General features: G+C 41.5%; 2 protein-coding genes across 5 annotated transcripts in view; both read left to right on the plus strand.

Moving 5' to 3' along the window:
- Positions 1 to 481: 481 nt before the first annotated feature.
- LOC122825000 (mitogen-activated protein kinase-binding protein 1-like) overlaps positions 482 to 16,801 on the plus strand; it is a 32,365-nt gene continuing 16,045 nt past the window's right edge. For 2 of the 4 annotated variants that reach the window (XM_044106018.1, XM_044106020.1), the window contains exons 1-9: positions 482 to 959; positions 2,568 to 2,659; positions 4,624 to 4,686; positions 4,792 to 4,849; positions 5,918 to 6,088; positions 6,824 to 6,961; positions 7,073 to 7,255; positions 8,132 to 8,292; positions 8,472 to 8,661. In XM_044106018.1, coding sequence (XP_043961953.1) covers positions 858 to 959; positions 2,568 to 2,659; positions 4,624 to 4,686; positions 4,792 to 4,849; positions 5,918 to 6,088; positions 6,824 to 6,961; positions 7,073 to 7,255; positions 8,132 to 8,292; positions 8,472 to 8,661 — 1,158 coding nt within the window. In that variant the 5' untranslated portion in view covers positions 482 to 857. Of the gene's footprint in view, positions 960 to 2,567; positions 2,660 to 4,623; positions 4,687 to 4,791; positions 4,850 to 5,692; positions 5,800 to 5,917; positions 6,089 to 6,823; positions 6,962 to 7,072; positions 7,256 to 8,131; positions 8,293 to 8,471; positions 8,662 to 16,801 lie in introns of those variants that run through there. The other 2 variants (XM_044106019.1, XM_044106021.1) reach the window with 2 other exon arrangements.
- Positions 13,958 to 16,290, plus strand: LOC122825006. The gene is made up of 2 exons (XM_044106040.1): positions 13,958 to 14,983; positions 15,671 to 16,290. Exons 1-2 carry the CDS (start codon positions 14,156 to 14,158, stop codon positions 15,893 to 15,895), a joined length of 1,053 nt encoding a protein of 350 aa, XP_043961975.1. The 5' UTR covers positions 13,958 to 14,155; the 3' UTR covers positions 15,896 to 16,290.

The following is a 16,801-nucleotide window of genomic DNA, read 5'->3' on the forward strand; positions in this document are numbered from 1 at the left end:
ATATCAATCAAAAGCCAAATATTAAATAAATTCAGAATTTAAATAACTTTGGTCAACCTCACATGAAATCTTTAATTGGACGTTAAAGATTGCAAATATGCTAGCTACTACAAAACAAGTTCTGTATGTTAAGATACTTGTTTACTCTAGAGTCTTAAAACCACATCCACTAGTTTAATCCTTTCACAATGAATAATTATTGCTTTTAAACTATAATAACACCCTTTATGCTTCCTCGGTTTATAGAGAATGTCACGTAGCCTAGCCTTTGATTTCTGAAGGAAGTGCAAACATCTTGACCCAGAAAATATCTTTACTAATCCTGAAAGGTGGAACAACATGCCAAGTATTAAAACTGGCCTAAATTCCTTTGATTGCGTCCAAACATATTGAGCGGATCATTACAATCATTGTACAACTACATAGAGCAATCAAATTGCTTTAATTAGTCCATTAAGAGCGGACGGATGTGTCAGAGATTAGAGAATCTTTTCCCGGCGAAAAACAAAAACCTCCGCCAATCAGCAGCAGAAATGCCCCCCGTCACTCCCCAATAATCCCTTTAAACCAACAAAAGGAATCATTGATGTAATCACGGGACCTGCAGCTTAGATTGAAGCTGTAATGTGATGACATTCAAAACGCAACGCCGAGAGAGAGAGAGAGAAAGAGAGAGAGACGCGGTTCGGGCAGAAGTGAGCGCTGTAGAGCAGCTTCGGAGATTTAGTGTCCACAAATCCCTGCAGCAGCAGCGCTGTCCGACTTAGTAAAGAACCGACAGATTGTTGCTGGAGGAGGATCTGTCGCTTGGTGTTGCTTTTATCACCTGCGCACGGACTCAGAGAGCCGCGCTCAAAATGCCCGGCGACGGCTTCACCATCACAAGTCGCATCAGGAATTTACTGCGGTCGCCGTCAATCAAGAACAAGAAGAAACGCAAGGAAAGCCTCACCAGCAAGGTAAGAACTATGGGGGGGAAAAAGTTGTATAAAGTTGCAGATTCAGGGCAAACATTAATTGCATAGAATTAGTGTTCAAATCAAAGTTATTTTCTTGTTACTGTAGAGTCAAAAGTGTGGCCCGAGGTCCCTTCATGGCCCCTGGAATGATGCTCTGCGCCTCCTTAAAATGTGAGGTGCAAGACGAAGGATTCATAGTTTCTTAATAATGTTTTATCCATTTTATTATGTACATAGGAGCATAAACAAACAATTTTTTTTGTTTCTGGTTTTACCTTAAAAGCAAAGGGAGTTGGTGTTCCCACTCATTAAACTGAACCAAATTCAGAAAGTGATCTATTACAGGATGAGTGACAAATGTCCTATTTCTTGTTGTTGCTGCTTTCCTCTTGTTGTTGAGATAAATAAGGGTTAGGGTATTTAAACCAGGAGAACAGCAAATGATTAACCTATCACACATCCAAATTTAAAAAAACAAAACAAAAACAAACCAATGAACAAAAAAAAGTTAGGAAAATGTAAATCATCTTTACAGAGAAGCAAAAAAAAATTTTATTCTGCAATGATTTGAAGATCCTTTTTCATGTAATTTTATAAAGTTGAGCATTTAGTTCATTATTGAATAGGAAAAAATTAGAAGTTGACAAAGTACATTTTTGTTTGTGCACCACATCCAGCACTTAGTTTTAGGTGCGTATGAAGTCACATCTGAACCTGTGATTTGTATGATTTATAACTTAAAATGTATCATCTATTTCCAAAGTACTGCTGTCAATTAAATTTTAATTTCATTGTTTTTCAAATCCGCTGCAAAAGATTTCTAAAAATGTAATGTACTGCCTAGTGCGTGAACGTGTCTAGTTTTACGAAAAAGTTAATTTATGTCAATCTTGTGGCAGTCTGTTGCGTGAAAAGGTCTTAAACCGTAGGAAGGAGCCACCACATCATGGCCGTGCAAAAAACCATACACAAAGATCAGGATTATGAGGCGTTTTCATGCTTTCCTGTTATTGTCCTGATCAGTTTGTTGAGCTTGTGATTGTGAACGCATGTGTGTTAGTAGGACGCCGTGAACTCATCGAGACAGACAGCAGGTTTTGAGCCAGCCGACTTTGTCCTCTACTGAGTGATAGCACTTCAACGTCACACTTTCACACACACACACACACACACACACACACGGAAGGGGAAAAAAAAATAAAACAACGCTTTCTCATTTGAACAATCAAAACAAAGTGTGACAATGGTGCTAAAATTCAGCATTTAACTATTTAGTTTAAGGAAAGTCTTGAGTCAGAGACGGTTCTTTACTGTGTTTCTAAAAGTCAGAGAAGCTCAGCCATCTGAAATGCTTTCTAAATTTCTGCTGGCTTTGAGCAGGGCCTTTGTGTCTTGCTCAGCGTTTTTGTGCCTTGGTTCTGTCGCACTAGCTCCATCTGCACACGTGTCGTGACCTGCCCCCCCTCCTCTTGCGTTTCATTCATTAACACAGACGCTTAGTTACATCACTGTTGGCTAGGCTCCCAATTGCCTGTCCACCAGCTGTTCTCCAGAGATCTGTGGAACAGGAGAGAGAAAAAAAAAGGTTTCCTCTATGTGTCTCTACAGGTGACTTTGGAGAAGGTGCTGGGGATCACCGCCGTAGGAAACAGTGGCCTGACCTGCGATCCCAGATCTGGACTTGTGGCCTATCCGGCGGGGTAAAAACCCTTATCCCGACATCTGCTCTTTGTCTTATCAGCGGCACACTCGTGGCCTCTTATCATATCTGCCCCTCGCAGACCTTTAGTGTGCAAATTTCTGTGATCAAGTATCATCTGTCAACTATCTGAGGAGGAGGAGGAGGAGAAGGGCCCAGTGGGCTTCCTCAATCAGAGAAAGTTCAAATCTTATTTGTGCCGTCCTTAGGGAGGCTTTTTATATCCGTCTGTGATCTACAAAAGGCTCAGATTCTGGCGTGCTGGAAGGGTTTAGCTTTAGCTGAATAGCTGATGTAAAATTGAGCTGCTTAAGCATGGTTTCTGATAATTGCTTCACATCTGTGCTGCACGAAGTCAACCAACCTGTTAACTGGTTATAAAACTAAATTTTTTTCCCTTAAAAACAAAGTACATATTATTCAGCCGTGTAATTTCTTGGTCAGTTTGAGATGTCTACGCGTGTCCAGATATCTGTACATGACCCACAGTGCTTGTCAAATTAAGCACAAATTTCCTAAATTGAGCCCCAATCTGGCATTCCACCTGCTGTCCCAGTTTAAAGCTGTACAAGCTGTGGTACCAGGAACGCAGTTTCCTGGCACGCATCTCAAGAACTTGCTGTTCTGCAGCAGGAGGAGCGCTAATCTGCGAGCTGCCAACGAACAAAGTGCAGAGAGAGGAAGTGCTTCTCACAGGAGGCATTGTTTCTATCTGAGCGATTTGAATATGGAAGAGAGCATTTACAAGGGTATGAAAATTACAGATAGATTAGGCTACATTGTTTAGCTACTTAGCATGGTTCCAGTTCAATAGGCTTGATTTTACATAGCCTAAAAAAAGAAATAAATCAGTATGAGATCTCTTACTAAAAGGTTCTTATTTGATTAGTAATATTACATTTTTGTTAGCTATTATATTAGCAGGCTCTCCCAAACAAAATGTGTTGTAGCCTAGAGAACTAGCAAGGTAACACTGCTCTCCATCTACGGTGTGAAAGGTGAAATATGCTACGTATTGTTTTTCTACAGATAGCTGCACAACATTTTTATGTAGATAAAATGGATCAAAATATGTCTGTTTGTGGTTAATGTGGGTGGGATTTATGGGCTAATAAAGACCTCTTGTCCTTTCTTCCCATTATCAAGTCTGAAGCTTTTTTGAAGCTAAGTGGCCTAGCATAGCATGGTACTAGAAAAAGCTAAAATGTTTCAACATAAGAGGTGATTTAAGACACTTTGTCTGGCTTTGCTTAAAACTAACCAACTCCAACACCGCTTCACAACTTTGAGACACAGCAATTACATGAACTCAGTGACAATAGTTAATTTTACTGTCTGAACAGAACAACATGCCCTTAGCGAACGGTTGTAGTTTTATAGTTAGCATCCAGGAGATTTTTAACGTATATATAAAAAAAAAAATCTACATTTTCTAAATCAATATTTTGCATTCACATAGCAAATCACTTCTAGTTTTATACCTCACCCTTGGTTATATTTGTGTCTGTACGATTTTAATGGTAGCTAGAATGGGAAGCTACATTGTCAGTGACTCTAAGCACCTGGTTCTGTTAGGTAAAGCCAAACAGGTTCAGCTGTCAGCAAACCATGCAAAATGAGCATGCATGTTTAAATAGTACACAGATAATATTAAACTCCTAATAAATAAACTTCTTTAAAACCATACTTTAACTAAAGGATCAATATGCAATTGCTTGTTTATAGTTTCACTTTACTTTATTTCAGTGAGAAATATTAGACTTTCTATATCTCTTATTTGTCCTTGTGAGGATCTCATAAAATTTTTTAAAATGTTTGTCTTTTGCAAACCAGTCTAAAAGATGTTTTGGTTAAAATTGATGAAAGAAACGTAAAGAAAGTGTTGCTGCTTAAATCAAAGTTTTAAAAGATTACTTGTGGTTAAAATCCTCTGCACGTTTTCCTGTCTCTCCTTCTTTTTTGAAGCTGCGTGGTGGTCTTGCTGAACCCGAAAAAGGACAGACAGCACCACATTATCAACACTTCCAGGTGAGTTGTACAGAAATTTGACCCACATTCACAAAGGAGCAGAATAAACTTTCGATATCCCCCAGAATACTAAATGAAACTAAATTCTCTGCCTCAATTTTACAGGAAAGCTGTCACAGCTCTCTCATTTTCCCCCGATGGGAAGCACCTGGTGACGGGAGAGGTCAGTTTCCTCCTTGTCGATATTTTCTAACGAACATAATTCATTTTGCAGTAGGAACGTGACTGCCTTTTAGCTTAACTCAAACAGACTTCAGTTCTGCTCAGAGTTGGTGGTTTGCACGCTTTATTCCTGCCAGACACAGGCTTGGTGCCGAATACAAATTCTCTAGTGTCGGTCCATCTGTCTCCGCGGGCGGGCACGAAGTGAGCTAAAGCCTCCCCACTTTTAAGGCGTCCAGGTTGTTGTTGCTGCTGCGTCTCGGTCCCACATGTCCCGTCACTGATGCGTCTTCAGCCCTCTGTGTTGGTGTTACAACGTGGGCCTCGGCTCAACGCGCCACCTTAATCCTCCCCTGCCTACCAAAGCCGATTACAGACTTCGCCGCGCAAGTGGCTGAACACGCGGTGGTTGCTGTGACTACGCGAACCAAAGTTCAAATTACCAAAACGTGCCAACCGTTGGGACCTTTTTTTTCTAAAATTTTGGCGCCATTTTAATCTGACACACCCGAAGGCCACTTTGCCTGGCTTTGCTTCGCTTTGAGGAATTTAATCTGAGAATCTGTTTGATTTTCAGGTCAAAGCCGCTCAGAAGCATCACAGCTTTATTATGGGATTTGATTTAAGCATTTAAGAAAAAAAAGAAAAAAAACCCCCAGAGTAAATGATCTGATGTCTCTGATGCGTGCTCATTCATCAAACAGGTTCATTTGCATACAAGAAACAGCTGCCACCAGATGGGCTTTCTGTCTCCTTTTTCCTTGTTTTCTGTCTCTTTCAACTCAGACTTACTCGTTGTCTCAATTCCCATTGATTGCAGCCTTAAAAAAAAAAAAAAAAGGACAACACAAATAGCCTGCTGACCTTTTGATCCCTTGGAGGCAAAGGAACTATTCTCAGAGGACAGGGAGGATTAGCTCTTAGCGAAAGACAGGTAGACAGGATAGACAGGTGAGCACTGGGGTTAAGCTAGTGAAGTCAACTTGATTTCCACAGTGGAGTTACTGTATAAAATGCTATATTAACAACCACATGCTGTTGTTGTTTGTTTGTTTTCTCTTTTCATCAGAGCGGTCACCTACCAGCAGTGAGACTGTGGGACGTCGCCGAGCGCAGGCAGGTGGCCGAGCTGCAGAGGCACAAATACGGCGTCTCGTGTGTGGCCTTTTCTCCCAACAACAAATACATAGTCAGTGTGGGAAACCAGCATGACATGATGGTCAACGTCTGGGCCTGGAAGGTCTGTGTCGTTTGCAGCAATCCTGCTCCCGTACGAACGTTTTCCGTGTCAGTCTGAGACGGTGTTATCGGAGTGACGTGGGTTGGATTTCTTAATTAAGTGAAAAGGACCGAGAGAGGGTTTTATTCACGTTGCAGCTGAAAAAGAACCCAGCAGCTATAGAAACATACTACAAAATGGCAGCTGCGTGTTTCACACGTTAAACAGACATTTGAACTGGCGGCAAGCTGATTCAGCTTTGATTCAATGACGGCGCTGAGTCTTTCCTGGTACGAGGCTAACAGCATGCCACGTCTTGACTTGGCATTTGCTCACTCTGACGTGCCAAAGCTCTTGAAATCTGTTAGATTCTGAGGAAAAGCAGGGTGTTGCCACACGCAGAACCCCACAGATGTTAGAACCCCATTTCTAACACTTTTAAATTGTGCTTCTGAAGAAGCACAACATTTTGGGGGGCGGGTTTGATTCGGAGGTAGCGGGACTTTGAAACAATCGGTCTGAAACAGACCCGTTTCCTCCTACTTCCAGTCTTTGTGCCAAAAGGCCAAGGGCTTGCTGACTGCCTTATTGTTGGACACAAACACTGAGCGGGGGCCGATCTCCCATGAATTGCTAAACAAGCACAGCGACGTCAAGTTTGACCTTTCAACCCGCTGTCAAAATTTGACATAAAAAAAACTTGGATTTTACAGTCAGTATGTGCTCTGAAGTCGTGTTTGTGCTCTTCTCTTGCAGAAAGACGTCGTCGTCGCGGCGAACAAAGTGTCCAGCAAGGTGACAGGCGTGTCTTTCTCTGAGGACAGCTCTTACTTTGTGACTGTGGGCAACAGACACGTCAAGTTCTGGTATTTGGACAACTGTAAGGCCAACAAGGTATGGAAGGGTGTTTTTGGTTGTTACACTTTTTTAAGAACCTGGATTCTCATACTGCATCTAAGGAGAGAGTGAGCCTGTCCCAGCATTAGCCCTCTCTGTCGCGTACAGACCACAACTCCCGTGCCTCTGCTGGGCCGCTCGGGACTCCTGGGAGAGCTGAGGAACAACTTCTTCTCTGATGTGGCCTGTGGGCGGGGCTCCAAGTCCGACTCCACCTTCTGCATCACCTCCTCCGGTCTGCTGTGTGAGTTCAACAGCAACAGGATGCTGGACAAGTGGGTGGACCTGCGGGTGAGTGACACCAGCGGAGGCTCGTTTGGAACCACGTAGGTCCAAACACAGAGAATATCAGCGGGACTTTGTTATTCCGTTCGGCTATATATGACGCACTGGAGATGTTATAAAAAAAAAAATGATGGCAAATGCATCATTTTTTTATTGATGTCTGTGACGTCTTTTTTTCTTCCAGTGGTGGTAAACTGCGTTTGCATGCCACAGATCGATTTCTTCTGGTTTTGCTTGTTTAGCTTGATCAGACTCATTTGATGGACCTTCTTACTTGTTTTCTGCCCTCTGTTGGAAGATCTAGGTACAACAATTTCGGTCAAGAGTCAAAAATGGCTGTGCGCATTTGAAGAAGCAATTATGGAACGCAAAGTCCCACTTTTGTTGTCTTTTTACCACCAGTAAAATATATTTTTTCCATATACATTTAGACTTATAGAGTAATACGATGTACAGAAGGACATAGTTCCACGTTTCCTCATAAAAACAGATTAAAAATGATGATTAGAATTTGTGACGCTGTTGGTTTTCAAACAAACAAATCAGTTTCTTCATTTCTCTCTTTTTCTTACAATTTAGCATTCGCGTGTTGTCAGTGGTGAGCGTGCGGTTTGTCAGCCTTATCGTGTCACAATTTCTGCATCGAGTAAACAATAAAATGAACTTCCTTTTGAGAAATCTGGAATCTAAAATAACTGACTGAAATGATTGATTTGTTTTTTAAAAGTGGCGAAAGTGATAAATGCTATGCAAGTTATCCATGATGTGTTTTTATGGGTTATAGAAGGAAAAAAAAAAAAAAAAAAAGAGTGATTTTTATATATATATGCTCACACAAAGCTGAGTACTGAGTTTGTCTCCCGGCGCTGTCCTCCCTCTCAGACCGGCGCGGCTCAGTCCCTGTCTCTGTCCGAAGACACGATCTTCTGCGGCTGCGCCGACGGAAAGGTGCGGGCCTTCAGACCCGCCGACCTGCACTTCGTCTGCACGCTGCCGCGGCCCCATCCCCTCGGCGCAGACGTCTCGGCCGTCACCGAGGCCAGGTGAGGACCGGATCGGGAGCAGCGATCCACTGCAGGGCCAAATCGAGCGATCTCTTTATGGAGCTTCCTGACTCGAGTGCCATCTGCCGGCGCTTCCAAAACGCCTCTTGCTTGTTTTGGAGAAGTCTAAGCTGAAGTCTAGTCTGTCGCTTCTAATTTTCAGTCTTTTCTCCTTGCAGCGCTCTGTTTCACACCAAAACAGAAGACAGATACCCAGACGTCATTGCGGTCACCTATGACCCCGTGAGCCGCTGGCTCAGCTGTGTGTATAGTGACCACAGTTTGTATGTGTGGGACGTCAGAGAGGTTCACCGGGTCGGGAAGGTGAACTCTGCCCTCTTCCATGCTGCGTCTGTTTGGGACCTGGAGGTAAACGCATTCAGCATTAAGCGATTGTGTAAAAAAAGCAAACAAACAAACAAACAAAAAAAACCCTCTTCTGACACAATAATGACCTCTGAATGTCCCCTTAACAATAGAGTAAAAAAAATAGAGTGAATGATTAGGTTATTGATGGATAATTGATAAATAGGTCGATATTCACGCATCACATCACTTCCAGAAACTTTAGGTGACTTTTCACATTTTGTTATGTTTCAACCACTTATATATATTTTTAATTTTGACCAAACTTTTAGTCACAGTATCTGTAGGAGCTATTTACCAATTTTCAGTTAAATCTTAGAATTTAGATTACATAGTTTATTTGTATTCTTATTTGTTTATTTTCTAGTTGATTTATAATTAGAATTTTTTGTTTAATTTGTTATTTATAATAGGTTCTTTGGTTAACGGTTCGCTTAATTGGTTAGTTAATTTCAGTTTGGGATGTGGGTGTGTCATGGTATAAATGGGTAGGTCTTAGGTAGCTCAGCGTGCACGTGGGTGGTCATAAGGTTTTTTACCAGCCAGCCAGCCAGCCAGCCAGCCAGCCAGTCAGTCAGTCAATCAGTCATTTGAATCTATAACTTGTTTGCCTGAATTGGAATAAAAAGATATAGAACTGCATTTTGACTTTTGATTCTTTTTGAACTGCGTAAACCAGAACCCACCGTGCATCAGGTGACTATTGGCGTTTAATTCACTTTTGCTTTGATCACTTTTGAGTCTTCAGTTTTTATTTTTTTTATTTTTTATTTTTATTTTGGACAAATAGTCACTACATTCAAGTAAAAAACCCGACCTTGGAGTTTAAATCTACCCTCTCAAATCTGCTGATACGCGGAAGGCCGCTTAAAGTTTGGAGGAACCGTCTCCTTTGGGCTTCGGACGCTAACAACGGGAGGAAGCTGCCGCGCCCATCAGCCATGAAGGTGCCTCACCTACAAGCCATAAACGCTCACGTCTTTCTTCAACACGGCGGTATGTACGATGATTGCTAATGCTGTGAAAGAAATGGCCAAACGAGAAGAGTTTGATGATAGCATCAACGTTACTGCACAAATTTACTAAAATGAAGATGAATGAAGGACTGAGTTGATGCGCTGTATATTTACTCCAGCCAGTGGGTTTAAACGAAAAAGGAAGTAAAGACAGCAACAACAAAGCTACAAGCAGTTTAAAGTGTTCGCCAAAATGTCTGACGTAGCTAAAGCAGAGTTGACCAAGAGTGACTTGGAGGTTTCTTCCAAAAGAAGTGTCAAATTGACTGAGAAAGGCTTAATGTTTTACATAAAAATGTGTCAAGATAAAAGAAACGTTAAACTGAAGCAAGCAAGACGAATAATGGACGATTTGAATATTTTGATGGAGTCAAATGATAAAGTTGACTCAGTGAATTCTCTTCTTGCTACATTTATTCAATGTTGTCATGGTGCAGAGGTGTCTCATAAAAGCCTGACAAGTTTGCCACTCCCATCTGATGAACTCTTGAAACAAAACGAACATTTTCAAAATAAAATGAAAACTTACTACGAGTTTACAGAGCTTGTCAGGGGCTGGTTATGTGAACTGGGTAAGCCCTTTGTGCAATCAAGTGCAGACGATTATGATAAAGTCATAAATGATGTTGATGACGTAATAAATCCCGAAGACAGCGCTTCCAATGTGAAAAGTAAAACAGACTCTCGGATGTCCCGTGTCTCCTCCACTTCATCGGCTCGCATTAAGGCAGAAGCCGAGAGAGCGGCGCTGCTGGAGCGCGCTGCAGGACTCAAAAGGAAACATCACCTAGAAGCGCTGGAGGAAAAGCTAAAACAAGAAAAGGAGCAACTTGAACTTGAGACAAAGTTAGCGGCTGCTAATGCGAAAATCCGTGTGTTGGAAATAAATTCACAGCGTGGCTCAAAATGTTATGATGGCATGAATTCTTATGTTGAAAAGTATAATTTCAATTCGGCGCTAAAACTTAATCCATGTGCCGATGCATTTGTTTCAGAGGAAAATAGGGACTATGTTAAAATGTCCTCTGCTATTTATGAGCAACCAGTTGTTCGGCTAAAACAAAAGCCAGCAATTCAAAGCGTTGATAAGCCACTGGTCAATGCTCAATTATCTGATCATCAAAGTCCGAACACAAACATCCAACGGCAACCAGAACAACAAATGGATCAGCAAACCAGTATTCTTAACATCATGCAGAGGCAAAATGACATCACTGCCATGCTGGTTCAGCAAAACCAAACCTCTGTCTTGCCACCAAGAAACATCCCCGTTTTTGATGGCGATCCTCTTCAATATAGATCATTTATAAGATCGTTTGAAAACGGGGTGGAGGCAAAAACGTCCAACTTGAGTGACTGTTTGCACTTTTTAGAACAATACACTAGGGGGCAGCCTAGAGACCTTGTGCATAGTTGCCAGCATTTACCATCAAAATTAGGCTACCTTAAAGCTAAAAGTCTTCTCTCTGAACATTTTGGAAACGAATATAAAATTGCATGTGCCTATATGGACAAAATTAACAACTGGCCAGCTATTAAAAGTGAGGACATTAATTCACTGCAAGCATTTTCTCTGTTTCTTAAGGGATGCTCAAATTTGACAGAACACATCACTCATATGAAAGAACTGGACTTACCGTCAAATATGAGGAGTATAATCTTAAAGCTTCCCTATAAAATGAGAGAGAGCTGGAGAAATGTAGCCTGTGACTTGCAGGACCACAGGGTCAGAGGGCATTATTCACTGATCTGGTTGTTTTTATTGAAAAACAAGTTAAAGTTGCATCTGATCCACTGTTTGGTAACATCATGGACCTCCAACAGCCCAACTCTAAAAACCCCAATAACAGCTTTATCAAACAGAAGAAAAGGGGGAGCAACTTTGCTACAAATGTTATTGCAGTAAATAATGAATATCCATCTAAAGATAAGAACAAGTCTTCAAAAGGCCACAGCTGTTTGTATTGTCTCTTAAGTAATCATACGGTTGACAAATGCTTTAAGTTTAAAGACAAGCCACATAAAGATAAAGTAAGCTTTATTAAAGAGAAAGGAATGTGTTTTGGCTGCTTAAAGGTGGGGGTAAGCAGAGAATGCAGAGGTCGCTTGGTTTGTTCTGTTTGTCACCAGCATCATCCCAGTGTCTTGCACATTGACAAGGAGAGTACAGGAGTTTTCTCCAGATATCCACAGAATCCTCTGAGTACTACCACCACAATGACTCAGACCTGTGGTCATGTCAGGGTCTGTGATGAAGATAACTCAAACCTTTCTATCGTTGCAGTTCAAGTCAGGAGTCCAAAAACCAACACCACTGTGCAGACATATGCGTTTTTGGACCCGGGCAGCACAGGAACATTCTGCACTGAAAGTTTGGCCCAAAGGCTGCAACTGAAAGGTAAAAAAACAAGTATCCAGCTGCAAACAATGGGACATAAGGACATTGTGAGTACAAACATCATATCTGGACTCCAAGTAGCAGCACTTGATAAAAATGATTTCATTGACCTTCCAGATGTCATGACACAGAAACTAATGCCTGTTTCAAAGCAAAATGTTCCACAACAGGAGGACATCGACAAGTGGCCATACCTGCAAAGCATCAAGCTCCACAACATAGACACTGATGTAGATCTGCTCATTGGCGCAGACGCACCTAAAGTAATGGAGCCATGGGAGCTGATCAACAGTCAGGAGGAAGGCCCATATGCAGTTTGGACACGAGTTGGATGGGTCATCAATGGCCCACTCCGGAGTGAAAGGAAAAAAACAGGCTGCTATTCCTTCACTGTAAACAGGATTTCTGTTGAACATCTGGAAACAATGTTGATTGAACAATACAACCATGATTTCAATGAAAAAACATCCCAAGAGCAGATTGAAATGTCCAGAGATGACATCAAGTTTATGAATATCATGAACAATTCAGCACAATTAAAAAATGGACACTATTGTATTGATTTGCCTTTTAAATCTGAAAGTTCCATCTTGCCCATTAACCGTTGTATTGCAGAACAACGTCTTCAGAGCTTGAAAAGAAAGTTTAATAAGAGCAGCACCTTCAAGAAAGATTACATTGCATTTATGAATGACATGCTATGTAATGGATATGCTGAAATTGTACATGCTGATCAGTTAATGAGAAATGAGGGAAAGGTGTGGTACATACCCCACCATGGTGTTTATCACCCCCGAAAAGGCAAACTGAGAGTTGTTTTTGACTGTGCTGCAACATTCAAGGGAACCTCACTGAACTGCCAGCTGCTACAAGGACCTGATCTGACCAACTCGGTTGTGGGAGTTCTTCTGCGTTTCAGGCAAGAGCCAATAGCAGTTATGGCAGATATTCAAGCTATGTTCCACCAGGTTCATGTTCCAGAGAAACACAGAGACTGTCTTCGCTTCCTCTGGTGGCCCAATGGTGACACGTCACAAGTTCCACAGGAATATCGGATGACAGTACTTCTGTTTGGAGCAGTGTCCTCGCCGAGCTGTGCAAATTATGCATTAAGAAGAACGGCAGAAGACAATGCCCAGCAGTTCCCAGCTGAAGTGGTCAGTACAATAAAACATAATTTTTATGTGGATGATTGCTTAAAATCCTTGCCTACAGAAGAGGAAGCAATAAAGTTTGCTCAAGATTTGACAGCTCTCTGTAATAAAGGAGGATTCAAGCTCTCCAAGTGGCTCAGTAATAGTCCTGCAGTTCTGCAAACAGTTTCAGACAACATCAAAGCAAAGAAAATGTTGGAAATGGATCTGGAGCTTCCAATGGAACGAGCACTTGGATTGCAGTGGTGCATTCAAAGCGACTCCTTTAAATTCAAAGCTTCACTTCAAGAGCGGTCCCACACAAGAAGAGGAATACTGTCAGTAGTGAGTTCATTGTATGATCCCTTGGGGTTCCTTGCTCCCTTCATCATCACTGCCAAACTGCTTTTACAAGAGCTCTGCAGAAGAAACCTGGGCTGGGATGATGCAATTCACCATCATTTTCTAAGCAATGGACCGACTGGCTGGATGACCTGAAGAGGATCTCAAAGTTTGAAGTGAGTCGTTGCATTAAACCTAAAAATTTTTGTCCTGTTACAGCACAACTCCACCATTTCTCTGATGCCAGCCAAGTGGGGTATGGTGCAGTGTCATATATAAGACTGCAAAATGAGCATCATGTACATCTAGCATTTCTCCTAGGAAAAGAGTCGCTCCTCTCAAGCAGACAACCATTCCTCGACTGGAGCTCACTGCAGCCGTCCTTGCTGTCGAATGACCAACTGCTTCACAGAGAATTACATATTGAACTGGAGACATCTGTTTTTTGGACTGACAGCACCACTGTCCTAAAATACATCTGCAGCGAAGCAAAAAGGTTTCATACCTTTGTTGCAAACAGAGTGTCCATCATCAGAGAAGCTACACAAGGTAACCAGTGGAGATATGTGAGTTCCAAAGATAATCCAGCAGATGAAGCAACAAGAGGGATGAAAGCAGAAAATTTTTTGGAGCACAGCAAATGGATTAATGGTCCTGAGTTTCTAATCGAGTCTGAAAACAGATGGCCCACGCTGGAGGTAAAGTCTGACTTGCTTCCTGCTGATGATTCTGAAATAAAAAAGGATGTGATTGTTAATGCTATTGTTGAGGAGGCTAAAAGCCCTACCAGTTTTTTCATCTCCTACTTCTCATCCTGGATGAAGCTAAAAACATCTGTAGCTTGGGTTTTAAAGCTCAAAGAACTCCTCCTTTGGTTGTCTCAGAAAAGAAAAGAGTTTTCTGCCATAACGCATCAGTCTACAGAAGATTCAAACATTAAAGAGCAAAAGGTGTCACAAAAGATGCAGCAGTTTAAAACCATGCTGAAAATGCAATGTTTGACATCCGAAGATCTAGCTAGAGCAGAGCATTTCATTATTCTCTTTGAGCAGCATCACAGGTTTGGACCAGAGATCAGCTCACTTGGAGCCAACAAGACCGTCTCTAAAGACAGCCGGCTGTACAGACTCGATCCAGTGGTCGATAATGGAGTCCTCAGAGTGGGCGGACGTCTCAGAAGAGCTGCTATGCCATCTGAAATTAAGCATCCGGTCATCCTATGTAAAAACATGCATGTGGCAACATTAATTCTGCGTTACATTCACTATCTGCTTGGTCATGCAGGAAGAAGCCACATGTTGTCCAGGCTGCGTCGGAGATACTGGATAATCAGTGCAAATTCTGCTGCCAGAAAGATCCTGTCTGACTGTGTCACTTGCAGAAGAAATAGAGGAAAGGTTTTGGAACAAAAAATGGCCGACCTGCCTCAGGAAAGGGTAAAACCAGACAAAGCACCATTTTCAGATGTTGGTGTTGATTATTTTGGCCCCATTGATGTTAAGAGGGGCAGGAGTATTCTCAAACGTTATGGAGTATTATTTACTTGTCCAACTAGTCGTGCCGTTCATTTAGAAATAGCTCATACCCTTGACACTGATTCTTGTATTAATGCAATCATCTGCAGGCGTGGTCCAGTCTCTTCCATCAGATCTGATAATGGCACAAATTTTGTAGGAGCCAATAGAGAGCTAAAAGAAAGTCTGGCTGCCTTAAACCAGAGTAAAATCCAAAGAGCTCTGGTCCAGGATGGCACAAATTGGCACTTCAATATACCTGCAGCTTCACATCAAGGTGGCATCTGGGAACGATTGATTCGTTCAGTTAGGGGTGTACTCACCTCAGTTCTAAAACAGCAGGTTGTGGATGATGAAACACTACAAACTGTTTTTTGCGAGGCTGAAGCTATTTTGAATGACAGACCCATCACTTTGGTCTCTGATGATCCAAATGATTTAGAAGCACTCACACCAAATCACATCTTAACGTTAAAAGGTAAACCTGTTCTGCCACCTGGACTGTTTCAAAAACAAGACCTGTACCTCAGGCGCAGATGGAAGCAAGTACAGTATATGGCTGAACTCTTTTGGAAAAGATGGATCTCTGAGTATCTGCCCTTACTGCAGGAAAGACAAAAGTGGATGAGACTGAGAAGAAACATCTCTCCTGGAGACATTGTCCTGATTGCAGATGCTACAGCACCCAGAGGATGTTGGCAGATGGGGAGAGTCCTGGCAGTCAAAGCTGATGCAGGAGGCCTGGTTCGCTCAGTGCAACTTCAGACCAAAACCAGTGTGTTGGAGAGGCCAGTGACGAAACTCTGTATGCTCCTGGAGGCATCTGCAGACTGAAGACATTCTTATTCTTCCCATTCTATTCTTTCTTTCTTCTCTTATAGGTTCATCATTATAAAAATGAAGAACAAAGAAGAATTAATATCTTTGCATTAATGTAGGATATTATTGAGGTTGTTGTTAGAATAGCTCCTTTAGTTAAAGATGTAATTGTGATTTAATGCACAATTAGGGGCTGGAGTGTAGGAGCTATTTACCAATTTTCAGTTAAATCTTAGAATTTAGATTACATAGTTTATTTGTATTCTTATTTGTTTATTTTCTAGTTGATTTATAATTAGAATTTTTTGTTTAATTTGTTATTTATAATAGGTTCTTTGGTTAACGGTTCGCTTAATTGGTTAGTTAATTTCAGTTTGGGATGTGGGTGTGTCATGGTATAAATGGGTAGGTCTTAGGTAGCTCAGCGTGCACGTGGGTGGTCATAAGGTTTTTTACCAGCCAGCCAGCCAGCCAGCCAGCCAGCCAGTCAGTCAGTCAATCAGTCATTTGAATCTATAACTTGTTTGCCTGAATTGGAATAAAAAGATATAGAACTGCATTTTGACTTTTGATTCTTTTTGAACTGCGTAAACCAGAACCCACCGTGCATCAGGTGACTATTGGCGTTTAATTCACTTTTGCTTTGATCACTTTTGAGTCTTCAGTTTTTATTTTTTTTATTTTTTATTTTTATTTTGGACAAATAGTCACTACAGTATCATAAAGCCAATTTCAACACTTGAGAAGGAAAGATGAGTCAAATGGTGCATTATGATGAATATAACAACTCTATTTCCCAGAGAAACTTTGCATCGATCAGAATGAAAAATAGGAAAATGGAAAAGAAAAAGAATTAAGTAGTAAGAAATACAAATAAATGAATAAAAATACATAAACTGAAGCCATAGCATTAAATAATGG

Source organism: Gambusia affinis, linkage group LG22 (genome assembly GCF_019740435.1).
Source record: "Gambusia affinis linkage group LG22, SWU_Gaff_1.0, whole genome shotgun sequence".
Lineage (NCBI taxonomy): Eukaryota > Metazoa > Chordata > Actinopteri > Cyprinodontiformes > Poeciliidae > Gambusia > Gambusia affinis.